General features: G+C 49.6%; 1 protein-coding gene across 1 annotated transcript; it reads right to left on the reverse strand.

The window, feature by feature from the left end:
* Positions 1-8,319: 8,319 nt before the first annotated feature.
* On the reverse strand, positions 8,320-17,349 carry LOC119113224 (uncharacterized). Its single transcript, XM_037237576.1, has 3 exons — positions 17,176-17,349; positions 16,541-16,624; positions 8,320-10,219 (listed from the first exon to the last, which is right to left on the reverse strand). Exon 3 carries the CDS (start codon positions 10,155-10,157, stop codon positions 9,795-9,797), a length of 363 nt encoding a protein of 120 aa, XP_037093471.1. The 5' UTR covers positions 10,158-10,219; positions 16,541-16,624; positions 17,176-17,349; the 3' UTR covers positions 8,320-9,794.
* Positions 17,350-17,352: the final 3 nt, after the last annotated feature.

The following is a 17,352-nucleotide window of genomic DNA, read 5'->3' on the forward strand; positions in this document are numbered from 1 at the left end:
CGTTGCCATAGCTTGTAGGCTTGTTGTTTGAAAACAATTTGCACTAGGTAGACTAAGTTGGCGTCCCCCGGAAAGCAAGTCGTACCAGGGTGGTTTCATCGCGCCTTGATTCATGTCAGAAATACATTCTTCGGAAACATTTTTTGTAGAGAATGGATGTCAGAAGCATGCAATGTCGATATACCACGGGAGTATTGTGTATTTTGGTAAATGGGCTTTACCACACTCGCTTTTTCAGTGGCATGAATAAAAGGAAATCCTTGAAGCCATTCATCCTCTTGGTATTGTCAAACCACTTATTGGCTGACAAGAAGGAACTACAGTTTTCAGGCTTCCATTTTCTGGCTGCGAATCATATCAAACGGAATGTTTCACATTGGAAAATATTAAAGCAAGCTTCAGATATGATGAAGCAAACTTGCTTGTGTCCATTGGAATACTTTTAGGTGGAAAGGCCTGCTCTAGGCGACATAATTGCTCTGCTTAGTAAGTATGCTGATCGATTCGTCCTTGCGTGATTGCGTCATCGTACCTTACAAAAAATTGATTGAGAGCGAATGGACGATCAGTATATTTGGAAATCGTGCCATCAAACGCCAGATATGAACGACTCGACAATTGTAAGTTTAGTGGTTTTGATCGCTACATGGCTTTGGAATGAAAGCATTTGAGCGCCGGTATTATGTCTTCGTGAATGCCAAGGCGACCTTGGCATTCGTACCTTGGCACCATTCCACCTGTGTTCTCCGCTAAGCTCTATCTTCATTTGTATTGAAACGCCAGGGAGTGGGGGTCGCATCCCCCCTTTATCAGCCGGCGCCATGAAAAACGACGAATCAGGGTGAGGGTTAAGTGAACAGTTAAGACCGTTTGTATTTTGAAATAGACAGGCGTAAGTTTGTTTACATCTGGCCAAATGAACTATCATAACGACAAGACGCTTTCCTCCACTGTCTATAGCGTCATATCAGGCTAATTATACATGGGCAAGAAACCTTCCTCTCTGTGAAAATTGCTTAGACAAGGCCCCCGGGCCTGTGCGACGTCCCACATTATCGACAATGTATTTCCAGTATCCCATGGCCTGTTTCTCCTGATGTGCTCGCAATATGCGGCCGCTGTGCTATTGGTGTGTTCAGTCGACATCACGATCGGCGACCAGATGATGGTTATTGGTTTCACCGCCCTTTGTGCGTCGAACAAAGGGAGAGATATTCCCATCATGCCTGGCCGCGTCATGCCGTTGGTGCCGCTGATCGATCGCAGCGCCAGCACATGAGGGCGATCGCCTTTCGCAGTCATCCTCCCGCTTCCACACGGACAGCTTCATTGCGGGCTGACGTATTAATGGGCGGCTTCTGCACTGTCATGGTGTCAGACGTGCCGTGCGTCTCACACCAGCAGTCTGCCCAACATCGCCCAGATCGGGCCTCCGCGGCCCCATTCTGGCAGCTTCGTCACTGGTCAGACCAAGCTAGACGATCCCGGACCGGGCCTGCCAGCTCATGCTGGCCAACTCGCTTGCGGCACAAATAATAACCGGTTTGCTGGGCCTTCAGATCAATTTCAGCTGCGTGTTTTGCCGACAAGATGAAGTTTGCTGCAGTGGACTGTGAGGGGGGGGGGGACAGGGGATCAACTCAAGCTCCCGTTTACCTGGAGAACTGCTCTGCAGCCTTTTATTTCACTTTTCAACACGCGCACGTCGTAATGATTGGGAATTACTTTTAGTTGTCATCAGCCACAGGTTATCCAATGGAGGGCAAATGGCGAATTTCTGAAGCGACCCGAGCCCAGCGTTTCATCTGTGAGTGGATCGGAACGTAGCAACTCTAAAAAAATATTTATGGAGGCAATATCACATGACCGAATAGACAGCTGGTAGCTTCATTAAGCTAATGCTCCCGTCTTTTTAACTGAACACATTGTTAAGTTCGTCAGCATTGTCCCGTCCAAACGAAATACAGCACTCCACTTATTTTCCCTTCAAGTCGGCTTTTCATGCGAGTATTCCATGTAAGTGACCGGACGTAAGGTTTTCCATACAAGTGCTCCAAAAGACTGCATGCAGCGGTTGCATAGTCCAGCAGTTCATCTCTACCACATCCCGACAAAGCGAATCACTTCCATGAGCACGCGCAAAATTGATAATAATTACTACGGATGCGTCTTCAAATCGGGTCGTGAGTTATTCAGGTCCCTCGACTCCTGCAGCCTTCCAAGCGGACCGTTGATCTTTGGTCCCGAGGGGCACTTCGGACCTCCTTCGGGCCTTTTTAAAATGAAGCCCGTGACGGACTCGGGGCCACTTGCCGACCTATGACCCCCTGTCAGGCACCGTAGGGCCGTGACCGACGCAGGAGTCCCGAATATTGTTTCGGGGACCATGACCAATACAAATCGCGGGCCCAGCCTTGCCCTTGCTTGGGAAATGAGCTCCCAGGGTTCGGACCGACGCGGAGCCAATCGTTCAGGGTTGGTGGTGTCTAGCTAGCATAGACGCCTGTATTGTCTCAACGGGTCCTCAAGTGGTACAAGACGTCTTCTGATATTTCAGGTCACGGCCCGTGGGGCCGTGATCCTTTGTATGACCTACACTTAGTTCTCCGGGGCCTTGTGCCTTCCAATCACGTTCTTGATCGTCGGATCGGTGAGTTCTCGGACCCGTCTTCGGACCTCACTAAGCCCTACTCTTGGTCGACTCGGGATCCCTTGCCGACACAGAATCATCTGGCGGCACTTTGGGCCCCTGACAGATGCGGGGCCCCAACCAGTAGACATCGCTGGCCACGACTTTGTCGCTGCTTTGAAAGTGAGCCTTTAGGCCCTTACCATCACGGAGCCGAATGTGCGGTACTGGTGGTGCTTAACCGACATATAGGCCCTTATCGACTCAGGGGGGGGGGGGGGGGGGTCCCCGAACGGCGCAAAGAACCCCTATCATCTGAGGGCCGTCCACGCAGGTCGGGCCCCTGAAGAAGACTCCATCCAACCTTTCGTGCCCATAGGTCTCCAATCGGGTCCTTGATCATCGGCCTCGGTGGGCCCTCGTGGCCGCTAGGAACCTGAGGATGAGGCGGGGGAAGGAGGGCGTGCCCCCTGTGTCTCTTCCTTTTACCTGCGCTGTCGGCGCTATATTTGGTACAATTTACCTATGGTATGGTAGTGAACACGGAGAAATGACGGAAAACGAAAAGTTGTTAAACATTAATGGCTCGGTGGGGGCTCAAATTGACCCTCCCGAAGGTTTTCCAGAATGGTTTCCAAACGGCGGGGCGCAGCCGCGCCAAATTTTGCATAGCTGTAGACAATTGAATAGCAGATCGTTTGGAATCAAAAATTTAAACGTACCTTGTAAGATCACTGACCTATGGCAGGTCAAAGTCAGGCCATGGTTTCAGCGAATGCAATTTCTAGGGCATCGTCCAATCTGATACAATGACGGAGTGTTTGACGAAGCCATACATCTCTGAGATGCTTCCTTAGGAACTACAAATATTGAATGAGGGAATTACGTTGATCTAAAGTCAGGTATGAAGCTCAGACTAAGGTCACAATCAGCCTGATTTATTACCCTAGAGCTTGCTGTATGGGATAGTTTGTGGTGCTCATTTCGAAATTACGTTGATCTAAAGTCAGGTATGAAGCTCAGACTAAGGTCACAATCAGCCTGATTTATAACCCTAGAGCTTGCTGTATGGGATAGTTTTTGTTGCTCATTTCGAAATTATTGAAAGCAGGAACCGCACTTTAAATCTTCTATTGACTTCTGAGAGAGCAGAAAAGGTCATTGACCTAAGATGAACCGGGTCGACATTTTGTTTTATGAACATACTGCCCAGCGTAATTTTTGTCGCCTATTCAAATCCAAAACTCAGAGCAGTCTTATGTGATTTTGGTCACCATGACTTTTAAAAGATCAAACAAGATCACTGACTTCAAATGGGTTTTTGACCTTTTGCTTACGAACAGTTTCCCAGGCTCTGGGGGCACTATGGTGGCCAGCCTGGAATTTGACCTTGTTTGACCTTACTTGACCCGAAGGTCACAAACTAGGAAGCTCAAACTTTGACCTAAGTGAGTTCACGTACAGGTTAAGACACCCTGCGAATTTGGTGTCTCTAGGTTCCTTAGTTCCCGAGATCTCGGGAGTCAAATTGCCCCCCCCCCCCCCCGAGCGAGGGGCATCTAGCCGGCCACCTGGGCGCGTGTTAACACGCACTTGGGTGGGGGTCAAATCGACTCTCCTCGAGGGTTTTCCGGAATGGTTTCCGGAGGGCGCGACGTAGCCGCGCCAAATTTCGCATAGCTGTAGACAAATGATTAGCGGATCGTGTAGTGTAAAAAATTGGATGTAGCTTGTAAGGTCGCTGACGTACAACAGGTCAAAATCAGGCCATCGATTCAGCGACGCCAAGTTAAGGGGAATCGCTCATTCTGATGAAACAACGGAGTGTTCGACGAAGCCATACATATCTGAGATACTTTCTTAGGCAACACAACAATCGAATGGCCAAACTCCATCTCATACTCTCTCATATCTCATACTCAAACTCATATCTGACCTAGGGTCAGATATGAAGGTCAAACCAAGGGGAAAACCAACCTGTTCTATTACCCTAGGGCCTCCTGTATGGGGTTAGTCTCTCGAGCTCATTTCTAATTGATTGATGACGGAACTGCATTAGACACCTTCTATGGACTTCTTACAGGTCAGAATAGGTCACTGACCCAAAGTGACCCAGGTCAGCATTTCGTTTTTAGGATGATACTTCCTAGCTTAATCTCTGCTGCTTATGCAAATGCAAAACTCAACGCAGTCGCAGTCTGATTTTGATCATCATGACATTATAAATGTAAAACAAGGCTACTGACCCTGAATGAGAATGTGACTTTTTGCTTAGAACAGGTATCTAGGTTTTAAGGAAACTTTAAAGACGAACTTGGAGTTTTACCGTGTTTAACCTTATTTGAGACGAATGTCATGGCATAGAAAGCTCGAGCTTTGACATAGGGGAGTTCACGTACAAGCCAGCACACACGGTGAATTTGGTGTCTCCAGTCCTCGTAGTTCCTGAGATATCAGGGGGAAGTCAACTTGACCCCCCAACCGAGCGAAAGGTATCCAACTAGCCACCCGGGCGCGTGTTAATAAATTCTTCCCACCGGCGGTGGATTAGAGGAACAGGCTCCCTCCCCCTCCAGGTGCGCGCAGCATTGAAAGTTACGGCTATGACGTTGCATGAAAAGGGACGTGCAAATCAAAATAACCCTGGCATGGGGTCCCGCACCCCGAAAAACGGTCCGCATCAGTTCAATTTAGCAAGCAAACCACACAACACTGTTATAAGTACATGCGCTAGACATTTATGAATTCCTTTAATGTTTTTTATATATTTCTTTGTCGTATATAATGCAAATAAGTGGCGCTCTCCCTCACATCTGTAACGTATTCAGCTTCTACAACCATGCGTCGGCATCAGCGGTGCACTTGTCAACTAATTATAGTGAAGTTTGCTAACACTTACAGCTGATTGTATGATGACGTCACAAAGCCACAAAATCAATGCCAGCCGGGCGATAGCTTGCGCGTTTAAGCCCGGCACGCCAATGATGAGACATGGCACTTCCATCACGTCACGGCCCCTACCGGTCGGAGGGCAAATTATGACTGATAGCCATGTGCTGTAAGAATAGGTTCATGGATCACTTTGCATGATCTCTGAAATTAATGTGAAATGTGACCGGATAGCAAAGAGCGTGACCGTATAAGACCAGGACAGCATATAGACAGGACCAAACAGAACCCGACCGGAAAAAATAAACCAGGCGAGACCGGGTGGACAAGACGAGACCGGGTGAGCAAGACGGGACCGGGCGGACCGCACGGATTCAGCTGAGACCAGACGGTCCTAGACATGACAAGACAGAATCAGACGGGATCCGAGGGCACCATACGTGACTGAAGGGAACTGGAAGACACGAAACATACAGAACGGTGGTGGGGCCAGACGGGTACAACCCTAGGAACCGTCTGATACGAGGGACAGCTGGTGAGGCGCTGAGGATGACTTTTTGCGTGGTATGCGGCATGCATTGCTCTAGGTTCCGATGGAACAGATATGTCCTAAGTAGTATCTGCCCGATGCCTGGGCTTGAAACGAGATGATTCAAGTAGCCGTACATAACCCACCCAGACGGCTGATGCAACGCGGCCACCTGGCCGAGGGTGGCGTCATCCAAGCGGCGGGCTCGGCAGGACGGTTGTGTGTGGGTAACGGACAGCGACCGGCATATGGCCGTGAAGTGGATCTTTCGATGCCGATAAGGGAGGTTTGCTAAATGAACACTTTCACTCCCTACGTTGAACTATTGCGCCCACCTACCCATGTTTAACTCGGAGAAGGTGTTTAAACTGTAGGGTCTTGATGGTTCTTACATACCTTCCCATTTCTGCGGTGATGACCTGACTGCACCTGATGACCGAACGCCACTGTTTTCAAGCAGCACTCGCCACTTCCAACCTAGCGTCGTAACAACAAAATGTCAGGCACTTTGTATGACATACCTTCGAAATAGTGTCATTCTCCTCAAACCAAATAGCCGGTACCTCAAATCCTCAATACCCTCAAAATCCTTCTTCAATATCCTCAAACCGGTGCCGAATTTTAGATTCAAAGCAGATAACTGTGTTACGGCACGTCGGTCTCTCACAACAAACAGAACCTAACGCGTCTTGAAACATCACTTAATGCATTAAAGCTTTTCAATGCATCTTGTACTTCACATAACGCGCGAATACTGCAACTGGCTGTTTACACATGCCATAACCGTAGATATGGGTGTTTGCAGATGACACGTATCCCCATCGATCAAGTCGCCGTCACGGAAGGTAATATTAAAATGTGTTAACGCTGTGTGTCTGTTGATACGAAGGATCGCCGAGAACCTATTATTTTCGAACAAAATTTGTGTAGCACACATCTTAGCAACTTGTGCTTCACAGGCTATGGTGCCCAGATTTCCAGCAGAAACCTAACGAAACTACATTTACACCAAAGAAAAGTCCCCAATCCCTTAAAAAGTGCATTTTTCGCCGCCCTGCGACCCGCCCATGAGGACTTGTCTTGAAATTTAATCTGACTTTTTCAGTCAATCTTTTATACGCAAGTGATTATATCCATATGTAAGATGTGCGTACCCCGTGCCCAAGGACGATACCTACGGCAACCGCCTTCCACCTGACCACGTTAATACGAGCGCTACGTCAAAAAACGAGAGGACAAACCTTGAAAAACGACCCTTCGGCACATCCAACACGATCCCGCGTAGAGCAGCCCGTCGTTGCAGTTTTGCAGCAGTCCTTGTTAAAATGCGTCGACTGCCTCCCGATGGCGGCTGGTGGCGTCTTTCCGGCAACGACCGGTCATTTTGAACAGAAGCTGCCTTGGCGTGACCTCGACGACCGATCCTGAGATGAAGCCTCGGAAGTTGCCACGTCGATATCTAGCGAGGCGGTCTGCACACAAACACTCCTATTGCAATCAGCAGCGGCTAACCCTCGCGCTGAACGCTTTACCATCTGAAGAGGCCTGGTGTTATATGTAAACGTGAGCCCTCACACTTCACCGAAACTAGTGCCGCAGGCAAATTGGGGGGCGAGTCTGCATGAGGTTGGAGAGCAGTGTGGCTCCTCGTGCAGTGGTATGTTGGGAATCGGCCTCTTGTACATTTCGGAAGCTCACGTGGGCGCCGCCACACCTGCCTCCCGCTGCACAGCCGGTCGGCAGGCATTGACCGCAATCAGCCTCTCATCCCGGCGGTCTGGTCTCACTCACGAGACTGTGTTCCGACGCGTACTACGCCAATCACCGTGTTCGTTTAGTCATTTATTGGTAAAATCCCGACAAGCAGCCGTCCTAGGCCACACTACAGGGTTTCCATCGGGGCTACTGCAGAGGCCACCGGCCTTGCGCGGACCCCCGGCACGCGGCCGGCGCCGCCAAACCCAAACAGCACGCGCACAGCAACCCGAAAGCGAAGCCCGCTGACGTGTCGGACGCAGAAACACTGTTCACACGCTGCCCGCTGGCGTGTCGGACGCAGAAACACTGTTCACACGCAGCCCGAGACGACGACAATCGAGCTCGAGGCTGGATGCGGTGACGTGAAGATCCACTACTCAAATGCGATGCCACAAGCTTCCCCAAACGGCACTGGGCCGCGCGCAGCGCAAATCAAATATAGGATCTACTTAAAGATCAACAGTATTCATTGTTGGGATATGCCCCGGTATACTCATTCAACCAGCGGCGAAACTAAAATTTTGGTGCGTGGCGCGTATGGCAAACATTCGCTATTGGCCTGTTGCACGACGGCAATAAACGGCTTCACAAACGCGCAAGGAAGACATGCAACTATTTTGTCTAACTTGGAAGCCCTACGCAGTGATCAACAACTAGGGTTTCGTCGCCCAGACCAGTCAGGTTCAAGGGAAAACGGTGCACCCAACGCACAACTGACCAGCGCTTCCCGCAACGCAAAGGCGTGCCATCAGCAGGCCGTCAGCATCAACATCAGGTCAAGGTCATCAGCAGCATTGGTTCCAGACGTTTGTACTCCTATCAAACCGCCAAACGCATAAGGCACATCTTAAGGCCACCGTTGGTTTGAGCTGCAGCTACAGGAGTGTCAGAATCGGGCAGGCAATCACAACCCATATTAAATGAAGACTTGATTACAATGGCGATGTGGAGCGACGCAGCATGGTTCACTAATTAACTGAACACACCGTGTCGAGGCACAGGGGTTATGGCGGCAGGACGAGGAGACGGATCCACCAACACCGCCATGGTGTGACGACCGACGAGTCCATACAAAGACTCGGAGCGATGGGGGGCGGAGAGAGATCACGTTTGCAAACGATGCTCCATGCGTAATTTTCGACGTAGATACATACTTACTTCCATTTTTGAAAGCTAACAATTACAAATGACTAGACAGACGACACAGCAAAACTTCACACACTGCACAAATACCCCTACCTACACACTAATCGTCCGAAATGTAACAGTCTCATTGTTCAGGTTCCAAAACAAACAAAAAAACATAACAGCAGCCGGCGAATCTGTCGAACATGAGGACCAATGCATCCCTATAGGCGACAGACACTTTTTGTAAAGAGTCGGACAACACAATCGCTGATGCAATTCAGTAAAACCAATGTGCAGGCTCAATTAGGTAACGTCATGCAAAACGACAACTACTCAACAATCAACGACAGTTAGCCATCATAGGCTGTCTTTTGATTGCATATGGACTAGAACAAATCACACAATTCCCCAATGAAAAACGGCAAATCAAAACTTTATACACACGATTCTGCTATGATAGGATATCAAAGCCCCGTATAGGGTACGAATAAATACACGACACTGCCGGTCTGTGACTGGCAGCTGCAAGGAGCCATTGAGCGGGACGCCTGGGGCCTGCACCTCGGGCCTCAACTACAGGGCTACATCAGGTGCCAGAGGGAATGGGTACTGGTTCGCTGAAGGAATGGTCACTCGGGCACTAGGGAATGTCAAAACACGTTACCTATGGCTTCATACCTGACGTGGACGTGTACTGGGCCGGACGTCTACCGGCCGGGAGGCTCACTTGCGGAAGACTAGGAATGTATCGTGACTAGGGTCGATGGCTCGTGTTCAAGGCGCCGCTACCGCCACGACTAGCAACTAGCTGCCGGGGAGGGTGGCTGCAGGGCTTCAGGTTAACCGCACTACTTCTGCCGCTCAGCAGTTGTTGACAGCCGCAGGCGCAACGACGTCCGCGTCCATCGCCGACGGCGACGCCTCGCCGCTCTCGTCGGCCGTCAGCTCCTCCTGCTTCAGCCGGCCCTTCAACTCGTCCGCAGCGGCCACCTGCGGGCCGGGTCCCTCCGACGAGACGATGCCGTGGTCCAGCATCTCTCGCAGAGCTTCGCCCTTCACCTTGTGTATGTTGGTGATGTGCTTGCGGAGCGTATCGCGCGAACGGGTCGGCGTCGAACAGATGGAGCAGACGTACGTCAGGTGCTTGTGCAGGTCCATGTGCACACGCAGGTTGTAGGCGTTGCTTATCAGCTTACTGCATTCCGGACACTTGACGGGCAGCATGCGTCGGTTTGGCTTTGGAAGCAAACTCTTCCATACCGGTCCGCCTTCCGCGTTGCCCCCATCTGGAACACATCGAACGCATGCCGTTTATTACCTGCAGTCCACCAGCACGGCTGCATTGTAGTGCGGATGCAATTGACAAGTGCTGGATTAAGAAAATGCCATTTTCGTACTGCGTGTATTCAGCCACAACGCAAGGCAATGCAGTTAGACAAGAGTACATCGCAGGCAGGCGTAGCACAAAAGGAGGCGCGAAGAGGCGCAGGAAGTTGCATTGAGAGCAAGCCCTGCAAAGGAAAAAAAATGCGAATATTAGTAATGTGTAAGTTTCGCTTTTGTAGTGACCATGCAAAGCACAACATTATTTTCACTTATCGCAGTTAGTGCAGTAGCGTTGTCTGTGTGAAGCCATCACGTTAGTGATGAGTTCATGTGACAAGGGGTTTTGCCACTGAGCCACCATTCCTGATGCAGAGCTTTGCCCGTAATGATCACGCGGACAGCAGAATAAATAAAGCGATTTAGCGCATCCAATTTGTAGTGCGGTGATAGACAGCGGGCAACAGATGCGACCAACGAGGGTAAGGGCATGCATAAGGCAAAGCCAAGGACATAATACCTAACTGATCGCGATGACGCCGGAGTTGTGGCATGATTTCCGGAGCAGTCAATCTCGTGTGGTCTTCAAATGCAGTCTTTCACCATAATGCAGATCGGTACGGGCTTTCGAAGATGTCTCGACAACGGGGTTCGGTACTGAGACTGTAGAATGCATTCACATCTACCCAAACAGATCAGGTACACACATGTAAATATGAATCAATCACGATGTTAACTAATATACAGAGCTAGAACCACAGAAAAGCTAAACTAGCAACACGCGAGCTTCGGGTGAACAGCACACATCTAAACTTACGACCCCTTCCCAACCCTATCTGACTTGACTGCATGTACAGCATTCAGAAACTTGGCCAATCGATTAGAGCAGACCATCACATAGAGTTGACCCCGCGTCAGCGTCCAACAATGTCGATGCTACAGTAATGCTCGCATGTTTGTGGTGCAAACATATCCCATTTTGGCAGCTACGGCACGCGCTCTGGAAATAAGGTACGTGAATTGGTACAACCCGCGACCAAAGTTCACGCGATTCAAATAATTTCGGCAATTAACCAGTGGCACATAAAAATATGTTTTTAAATTGACGTGAGCCTCCCAAAAAGCGCTGTGATGCTGGCCCGCTTCACCGGTTAATTTAATTCCCTCACTAACTTTGCAGTTTTTTTTCGCAGTTTAAACAAACACCTCAGTCTGCTTTGTCAAATCAAATATAAGAGGAATGGCATATGGCCTCCGATGCGACCAAAATGCATACGGATTCCAAAACATACGCAGACATTTTGCGTGGTATGAAATCGGGCGTGCGTGGAGTATATCGTCGAAAAAGTCGAACAGATGGCCCGAAATATCCGTGAGGTTTGTCTTGTTTTTAACTTTTTCTGAGCTAGGCCGCTAATCCGAAGTATCTTACAGTCGTGCACGATGAGTATTTTGCGACATCGTAGAAGTGAAGTGCACAGCTGCAAAAGTTGGATGACGCCACATCACTGTTGTCTTACCACGGGTTGTTCTAGGCTCCAAAATGAACACGTCAGTTCCAAAAATGGATGCGATCACGCAGAACGACGACCAAAAGTGTCCTTAATTCCGCGCCGTTCCATTTGCTTGTCACGCATATCCTCAAAACCTTATACGTCCATTCGTAAAACGTAACATGTCCATTCGTGTCACGAACGTCCGATCAACAAGCGATGTCATGAAACGATGCTAGCAATGCCTGCAGGCATATCCTCAAAACCTTATACGTCCATTCGTAAAACGCAACATGTTCATTCGTGTCACGAACGTCCGATCAACAAGCGATATCATGAAACAATGCTAGCAATGCCTGCACTCCATGCACAGGTGTCTTATACTGCACCGTTGAGGGGACTCCTACTGCACCGTTGAGGGGACTCCTACTGCACCGTTGAGGGGACTCCTACTGGCCCCAGAACGCCATCCTCCCATTTTGAGGTCAATCCAATCGCACTGAACATCAAGCATGTTAGATACAGACACTTTTCGTTTGATATCCAGTCCCAGCAATGTTTCCCCTGCGGACTTAAGTCGGCCTCCTCCCTCCCATGACGATTAAAGAAAACAACAAGTTGGCACGAAAACCGAGTCAAACTGTCAATTCCAGAAAAGCACAAGGTGGTATTTTGCCTTCAGTGCGATACCTTTAGAGAACTGAGAAAACTCCAGCCTATCCACAACATGATGCACCCACCAACAAGGAGCAGAACACTTGTGCGTTCCCCAGAATCATCCGGACCAGAAAACATTCAGAAACTACCCGTCTCCTTACCTCATCCTTGAACAGCGATGTCAACGCTGTCTTTTTACGCGAAAGGTTTGGCACGACTGGAAGGACTTCCAGATAAGCTGGAAAGACTGATACTAAGGCCTTCTCGCACATTCGACAAACAGCAGTGAACAAATGGTATTCAAACGTTTGAAACCATTTCATACAGCCGTTTTCACGGCAAAGTTTCCGTTAAGGTTTCCTTAAGAAAGCAAATAGTCAACCTGCAAAGACGCTCCACTACGGAAATACATCAATTACCAGCGACAAAGCAAGTGCAGGCTTGGATTCAGAACGTCCGGAACGGCCACAATGAGACCTTCAAACACACTTTTTAGTTCCAGCGCCAAGACCAATCCAATTACCAGTTAAATGGTTCACCGAATGCCGCTAACCAGTTCGTCGTATCTTCATGCCTGAGCCGACGATAAAAATACAGCGCCATCGGGCATTCCACGATCAAGATACACCATTCAACCGGAGGTCGGCTATGGTCGCTCACACGCTATGTGAAGCATAATGCTTTGAAAACAGCGGCGAAATGTATCCGTCAATAACTAAACGATGAATCAGCAAATGACAATATGTCTGCCAACTGTTTCGATGGAAACGTTTCGGCCCGTGAACGAATGTTGTTACTACTCTTATACCCCTACCTTATACCCCTTATACCCCTTAAACTACTCTTATACCCCTACCCCATGCGCAACGTAACTTATGGAACGCAAAACAAAAGCAAGCACATTTTAAACCGAGACAAGTTAATCCGCAAAAGGCTTGGAATCTACGCTGACACTGTCACTACAAAGCGATCCAAAGAATAAGTCATCTGAGCCCCCATTTCTAAACACACCTACCCGATTCTATTCTGAGGGCTGCACTAAACGCAGGCGGTTAAGCCGGACGGTAGCACGTTCCTTGCCGAGCATCAGGCTGGAGCATTACTTACCAAGAACATCAGACACCACGACCATTGTACAAACTCGCGAGCATACCGTGCATTCAACTTATCACGTCCGAGCACCCAATACACGGTCCTGCTAAGGGCTGCCCGAAACACAGGCGATTCAGCCGATGTCTGTTTATACAAAACCATAACGATGACTTTAACCTATATGTATATATATATATATATATATATATATATATATATATATATATATATATGGCTGTTCAGCATTAGATGAAGTTAACCAATGTCTTGCGATTCTAATATTTGGAGGCCCGCGTTCTTTTCACATGTTGCTGAAATTTATCACATAAAATTGAGATTCTTGTACTTTGGTCAATTGCTGCATGTCGGTGTACGATGTTTTCGCATAGTGGTGTGTGCACTCTCCAATACGCATCATCAAAGCGCTCGTTAAGGCAATTTCGAGCGTTGTTTCTCCTACAGCAAATATCGCCAGGCAGAGGCTAACTGATACACTACATACCTTGTCCCTCCGTCTGCATTTTCCTTTCATTCCGCTAACACATGCACAGACAGCATATCCTCCCCCAGCTTAACATATAGGGGTCTCCCCAGTTGCTGGCACTTGCTTCGGACCACAAGCTCACGCCAACCCAAGGCATACAGAACGCGCGATCGCACAGCGGCATTGGTCCATGTTTGGACAGCTCACCATCTACAAAGAAGACCTTTACATATACCTAGTTCGTTTGCTGCTTTTCTGCAACTTCTTCGCGAGCCCGATGTAGCGTGAAACTGAGAACGTGCAATACAAGTGGTGGACATCACCCGGTGCTCCGCGTATGAATTCTCACGGAAGAGGAAGCAAGTTTTCGACTGTGGATCAGAAAACACACACACCGCTCTCCGACTTCATGAGATAAGGACCGCATTTAGCATCTAATCTGGACTTCAATGCATGAATTTCTGGGATCAGATCCCACCCTTCAGCAATGTTTGAGTGAGCCCTGAGCCCAACCACCCTTAGTGCGAGGCCAGGTCAACGGCAGACTTTGGTGGCGAACGTCTAACATTGGTGCCTCAATGCTCCGCACGGTCTCTCTTCTAACGTCACCCGATCTGCATAACGCGGCCGCCGCCACCGGCCGCAGGCCACACCTGCCAAGAGCAAACAGCGAGCGCCTAACGCGACTCGAACCCACCACGCCACGAGTGCGCTGGTTGGGAGGCAGGTGCTCTGACCTACTGGAGCGAGGAAGATTTTGAGCTTGATACTCGTGGTGTAAGCCAACAACTTTTCACAACGTATTGATTTCAGTAATTTTTTCCACACGCTTGGTATGACTGTGCGGTGGCGTGAAACAATCGCAAATCTGGTTTGGTCACATTCTGGGAGCTAAGGTGGCTCGTTTCCTAATTATTTCTTAGTGACTGGTTGTTTATTTTATCGGTGTTGTGCATGGTTGTTTGGCTGTTGAACCTGGATATGCGGTGAGATTTTGCGTGCTGGGTTACCGTGCGGGGATAGTCCCTGTTTATCCTTTCGCGGCGGCTGTCCGGCCTCGAGGCATTTCCAATACAAACAAGCGTACCAGAGATCAAACAAGGAACGAGACGGTGCCGTCGGACCGCTTAGGCCAACCAAACACGAGCGCACGCCGCTCGCGTCACTGCGGGGGCACAAATGGCATAGGAAATGGGCGTGCATAACGAGAGCAGGCAGCGGACACGTCCGGGCAAACAGCTTTCAGTAATTCCGAAAATAAATTGTAACTGGCGTCCAGCACCACTGAACGCCGCCTCTCTGAAGCCTCTGGACATGGGAACCGAGCTTTGCATTACCACAGCGCATGGAGCGGAAATGCGAGGAAAGGGAAGGGAACATCAAAAGAGATATCTAAGGCCTACGATGGAGGCACAGCAGAGAAGCTCAACAATGAGGGCAAAGACCTTAATAAAACGCTGTGCAGTCCTCGCATTGGCTACATGAGCACCCTCGCCTTTATAAACGCACCATTATGGAGAGCGCACACAGTAATGGGGGGAGACATCGCAGTCCGACTCGCAGAAGTGGACCATAGTGCAATAAATGCCAAAATCATCATACAATTTTAGTGACAGCTTACGATCATGCAGACCACAAGATCTTAGCATCACTACGCATCGACAATTTCGTCCGGAGCTGAACGCATAAGTCACGCTGAGTGCAGGTTTGAAATAAATTGTTTAGGTGCAGGAAGTTAGGAAATAGTTCTCCACTTGTAATGACCATCGATGCCAGCCGGCAAATTTCGTTCTACTCTGACGCTGGGATAGAACGGCCATCGTAATATCTCGGTTGAACCGCCGTGTTCCGCCGCTCCCATCAGCACCGTGTATTGATCACTGGGACGCGCAAAAGCTGAATACCCGGTACGTCCGTGAGGTTCGTACAATGGACATGGTAAGTAATATTCTCACATGATACAGATGATACTGACCTAGTAAGCCAACCTGAATGATAAAGCATATTTAAAGTTCAAATGCGATGAACATTCGCAATACCAGAGTCTCTTGAGAGACAAGAGCATGAACTCGTGGTGACTTTGTAAAAAAACATAAAATAATCCTACTTCTGATGTGATCTCTCGATGCGCGTAAGTGCAGCTTAAAACATATATAGCGTGCACTCGTAACAGATTGAAAAAAACAGCCAAGATGAACATCTTGACAATGCTCGACATCTTGAAAAGCTTGCCGCCACATCATTGGCGCTGATCTCGTAGCTATAACATAATCACGTAGACTAACGGCGAAAGAGGGGAGAGAGAGAGAGAGAGAGAGAGAGAGAGAGAGAGAGAGAGAGAGAGAGAGAGAGAGAGAGAGAGAGAGAGAGAGAGAGAGAGAGAGAGAGAGAGAGAGAGAGAGAGAGAGAGAGATTTGTGATATCCTGGTGCATGTATATGTGTGTGTATATATATATATATATAAGCATACATGCACCAAGCCTTAGCCCGCCCCACCTTTGCGCAACTGTCGTGACCACTGCATGGGAGCGAATATACAAGAGGACCGGTGCCCCACCTGGAGGGGAGACGTTTGCAGACACCGAAGGCGGACTGGCCGGCTTGCTGCGGCTCTCCTTCTGCTCCCACTCCAGCCAGGAGCCTGTCGACAAACGGCAGCAAACGCCCGTTCGGTGACAACGGCCGGACAGCAAATCACACGCGTTTAGTACACGCCAGCCGCACAGGTACAGACTATTTCGAGGATCAGCTTGGCATATGGAGCCTTGACGTTACGTTCGGCGCTACAGAAACCTTCGCAATCTTCATGGCAGATCATCGCTAATTGGGAAGAGTTATGTACTAGTTAGGTTCCCCACTAGTATCTCACTCATCCGAGTTCACCTACATCCATGTCGACATTCTGACTCTCGACTCATTCCGTTTCCAGTTTTATCCCTTTCGATTCTTCATCCTACCACATGGCGGATTTGATGGCCATCCCTTTCGAATTTCTTTCCCCGTCAACAATTATCCCGTCGGACTTTGTGTCGCTCAACTTTTTCCATTCGCCTTAGTGTCCGGGAACCACCGGCTGCAGGCTCGGCCCGGCCACTCAGCTGCCAGGCGCACCGCCGACGTCGATCGACCATCACGGCGCGCCGAAGCAGCTTCGGCCGCCGCGTCTACACCACGCGTCGTCCGGCAACCCACCGTCATCGGACTCGAGGCGCGGCGAGACGTCGGTGCCGTTGTCGTCGGGCGGCGCCGGCGCGCCCGGCACGCTGGGGATCTTCAGCGTGAAGCGGCCGGCCACCGCCGGCGCCGCCAGCGGCGAGCACGACAGGTTGAGCGGCGTGGTAGGCGGCAGCTCCGCCGGCGAGCTCCCGC

The sequence above is a fragment of the Pollicipes pollicipes genome, unplaced genomic scaffold, assembly GCF_011947565.3.
Source record: "Pollicipes pollicipes isolate AB1234 unplaced genomic scaffold, Ppol_2.1 Scaffold_7261;HRSCAF=8764_pilon_pilon_pilon, whole genome shotgun sequence".
Taxonomy (NCBI): Eukaryota; Metazoa; Arthropoda; class Thecostraca; order Pollicipedomorpha; family Pollicipedidae; genus Pollicipes; species Pollicipes pollicipes.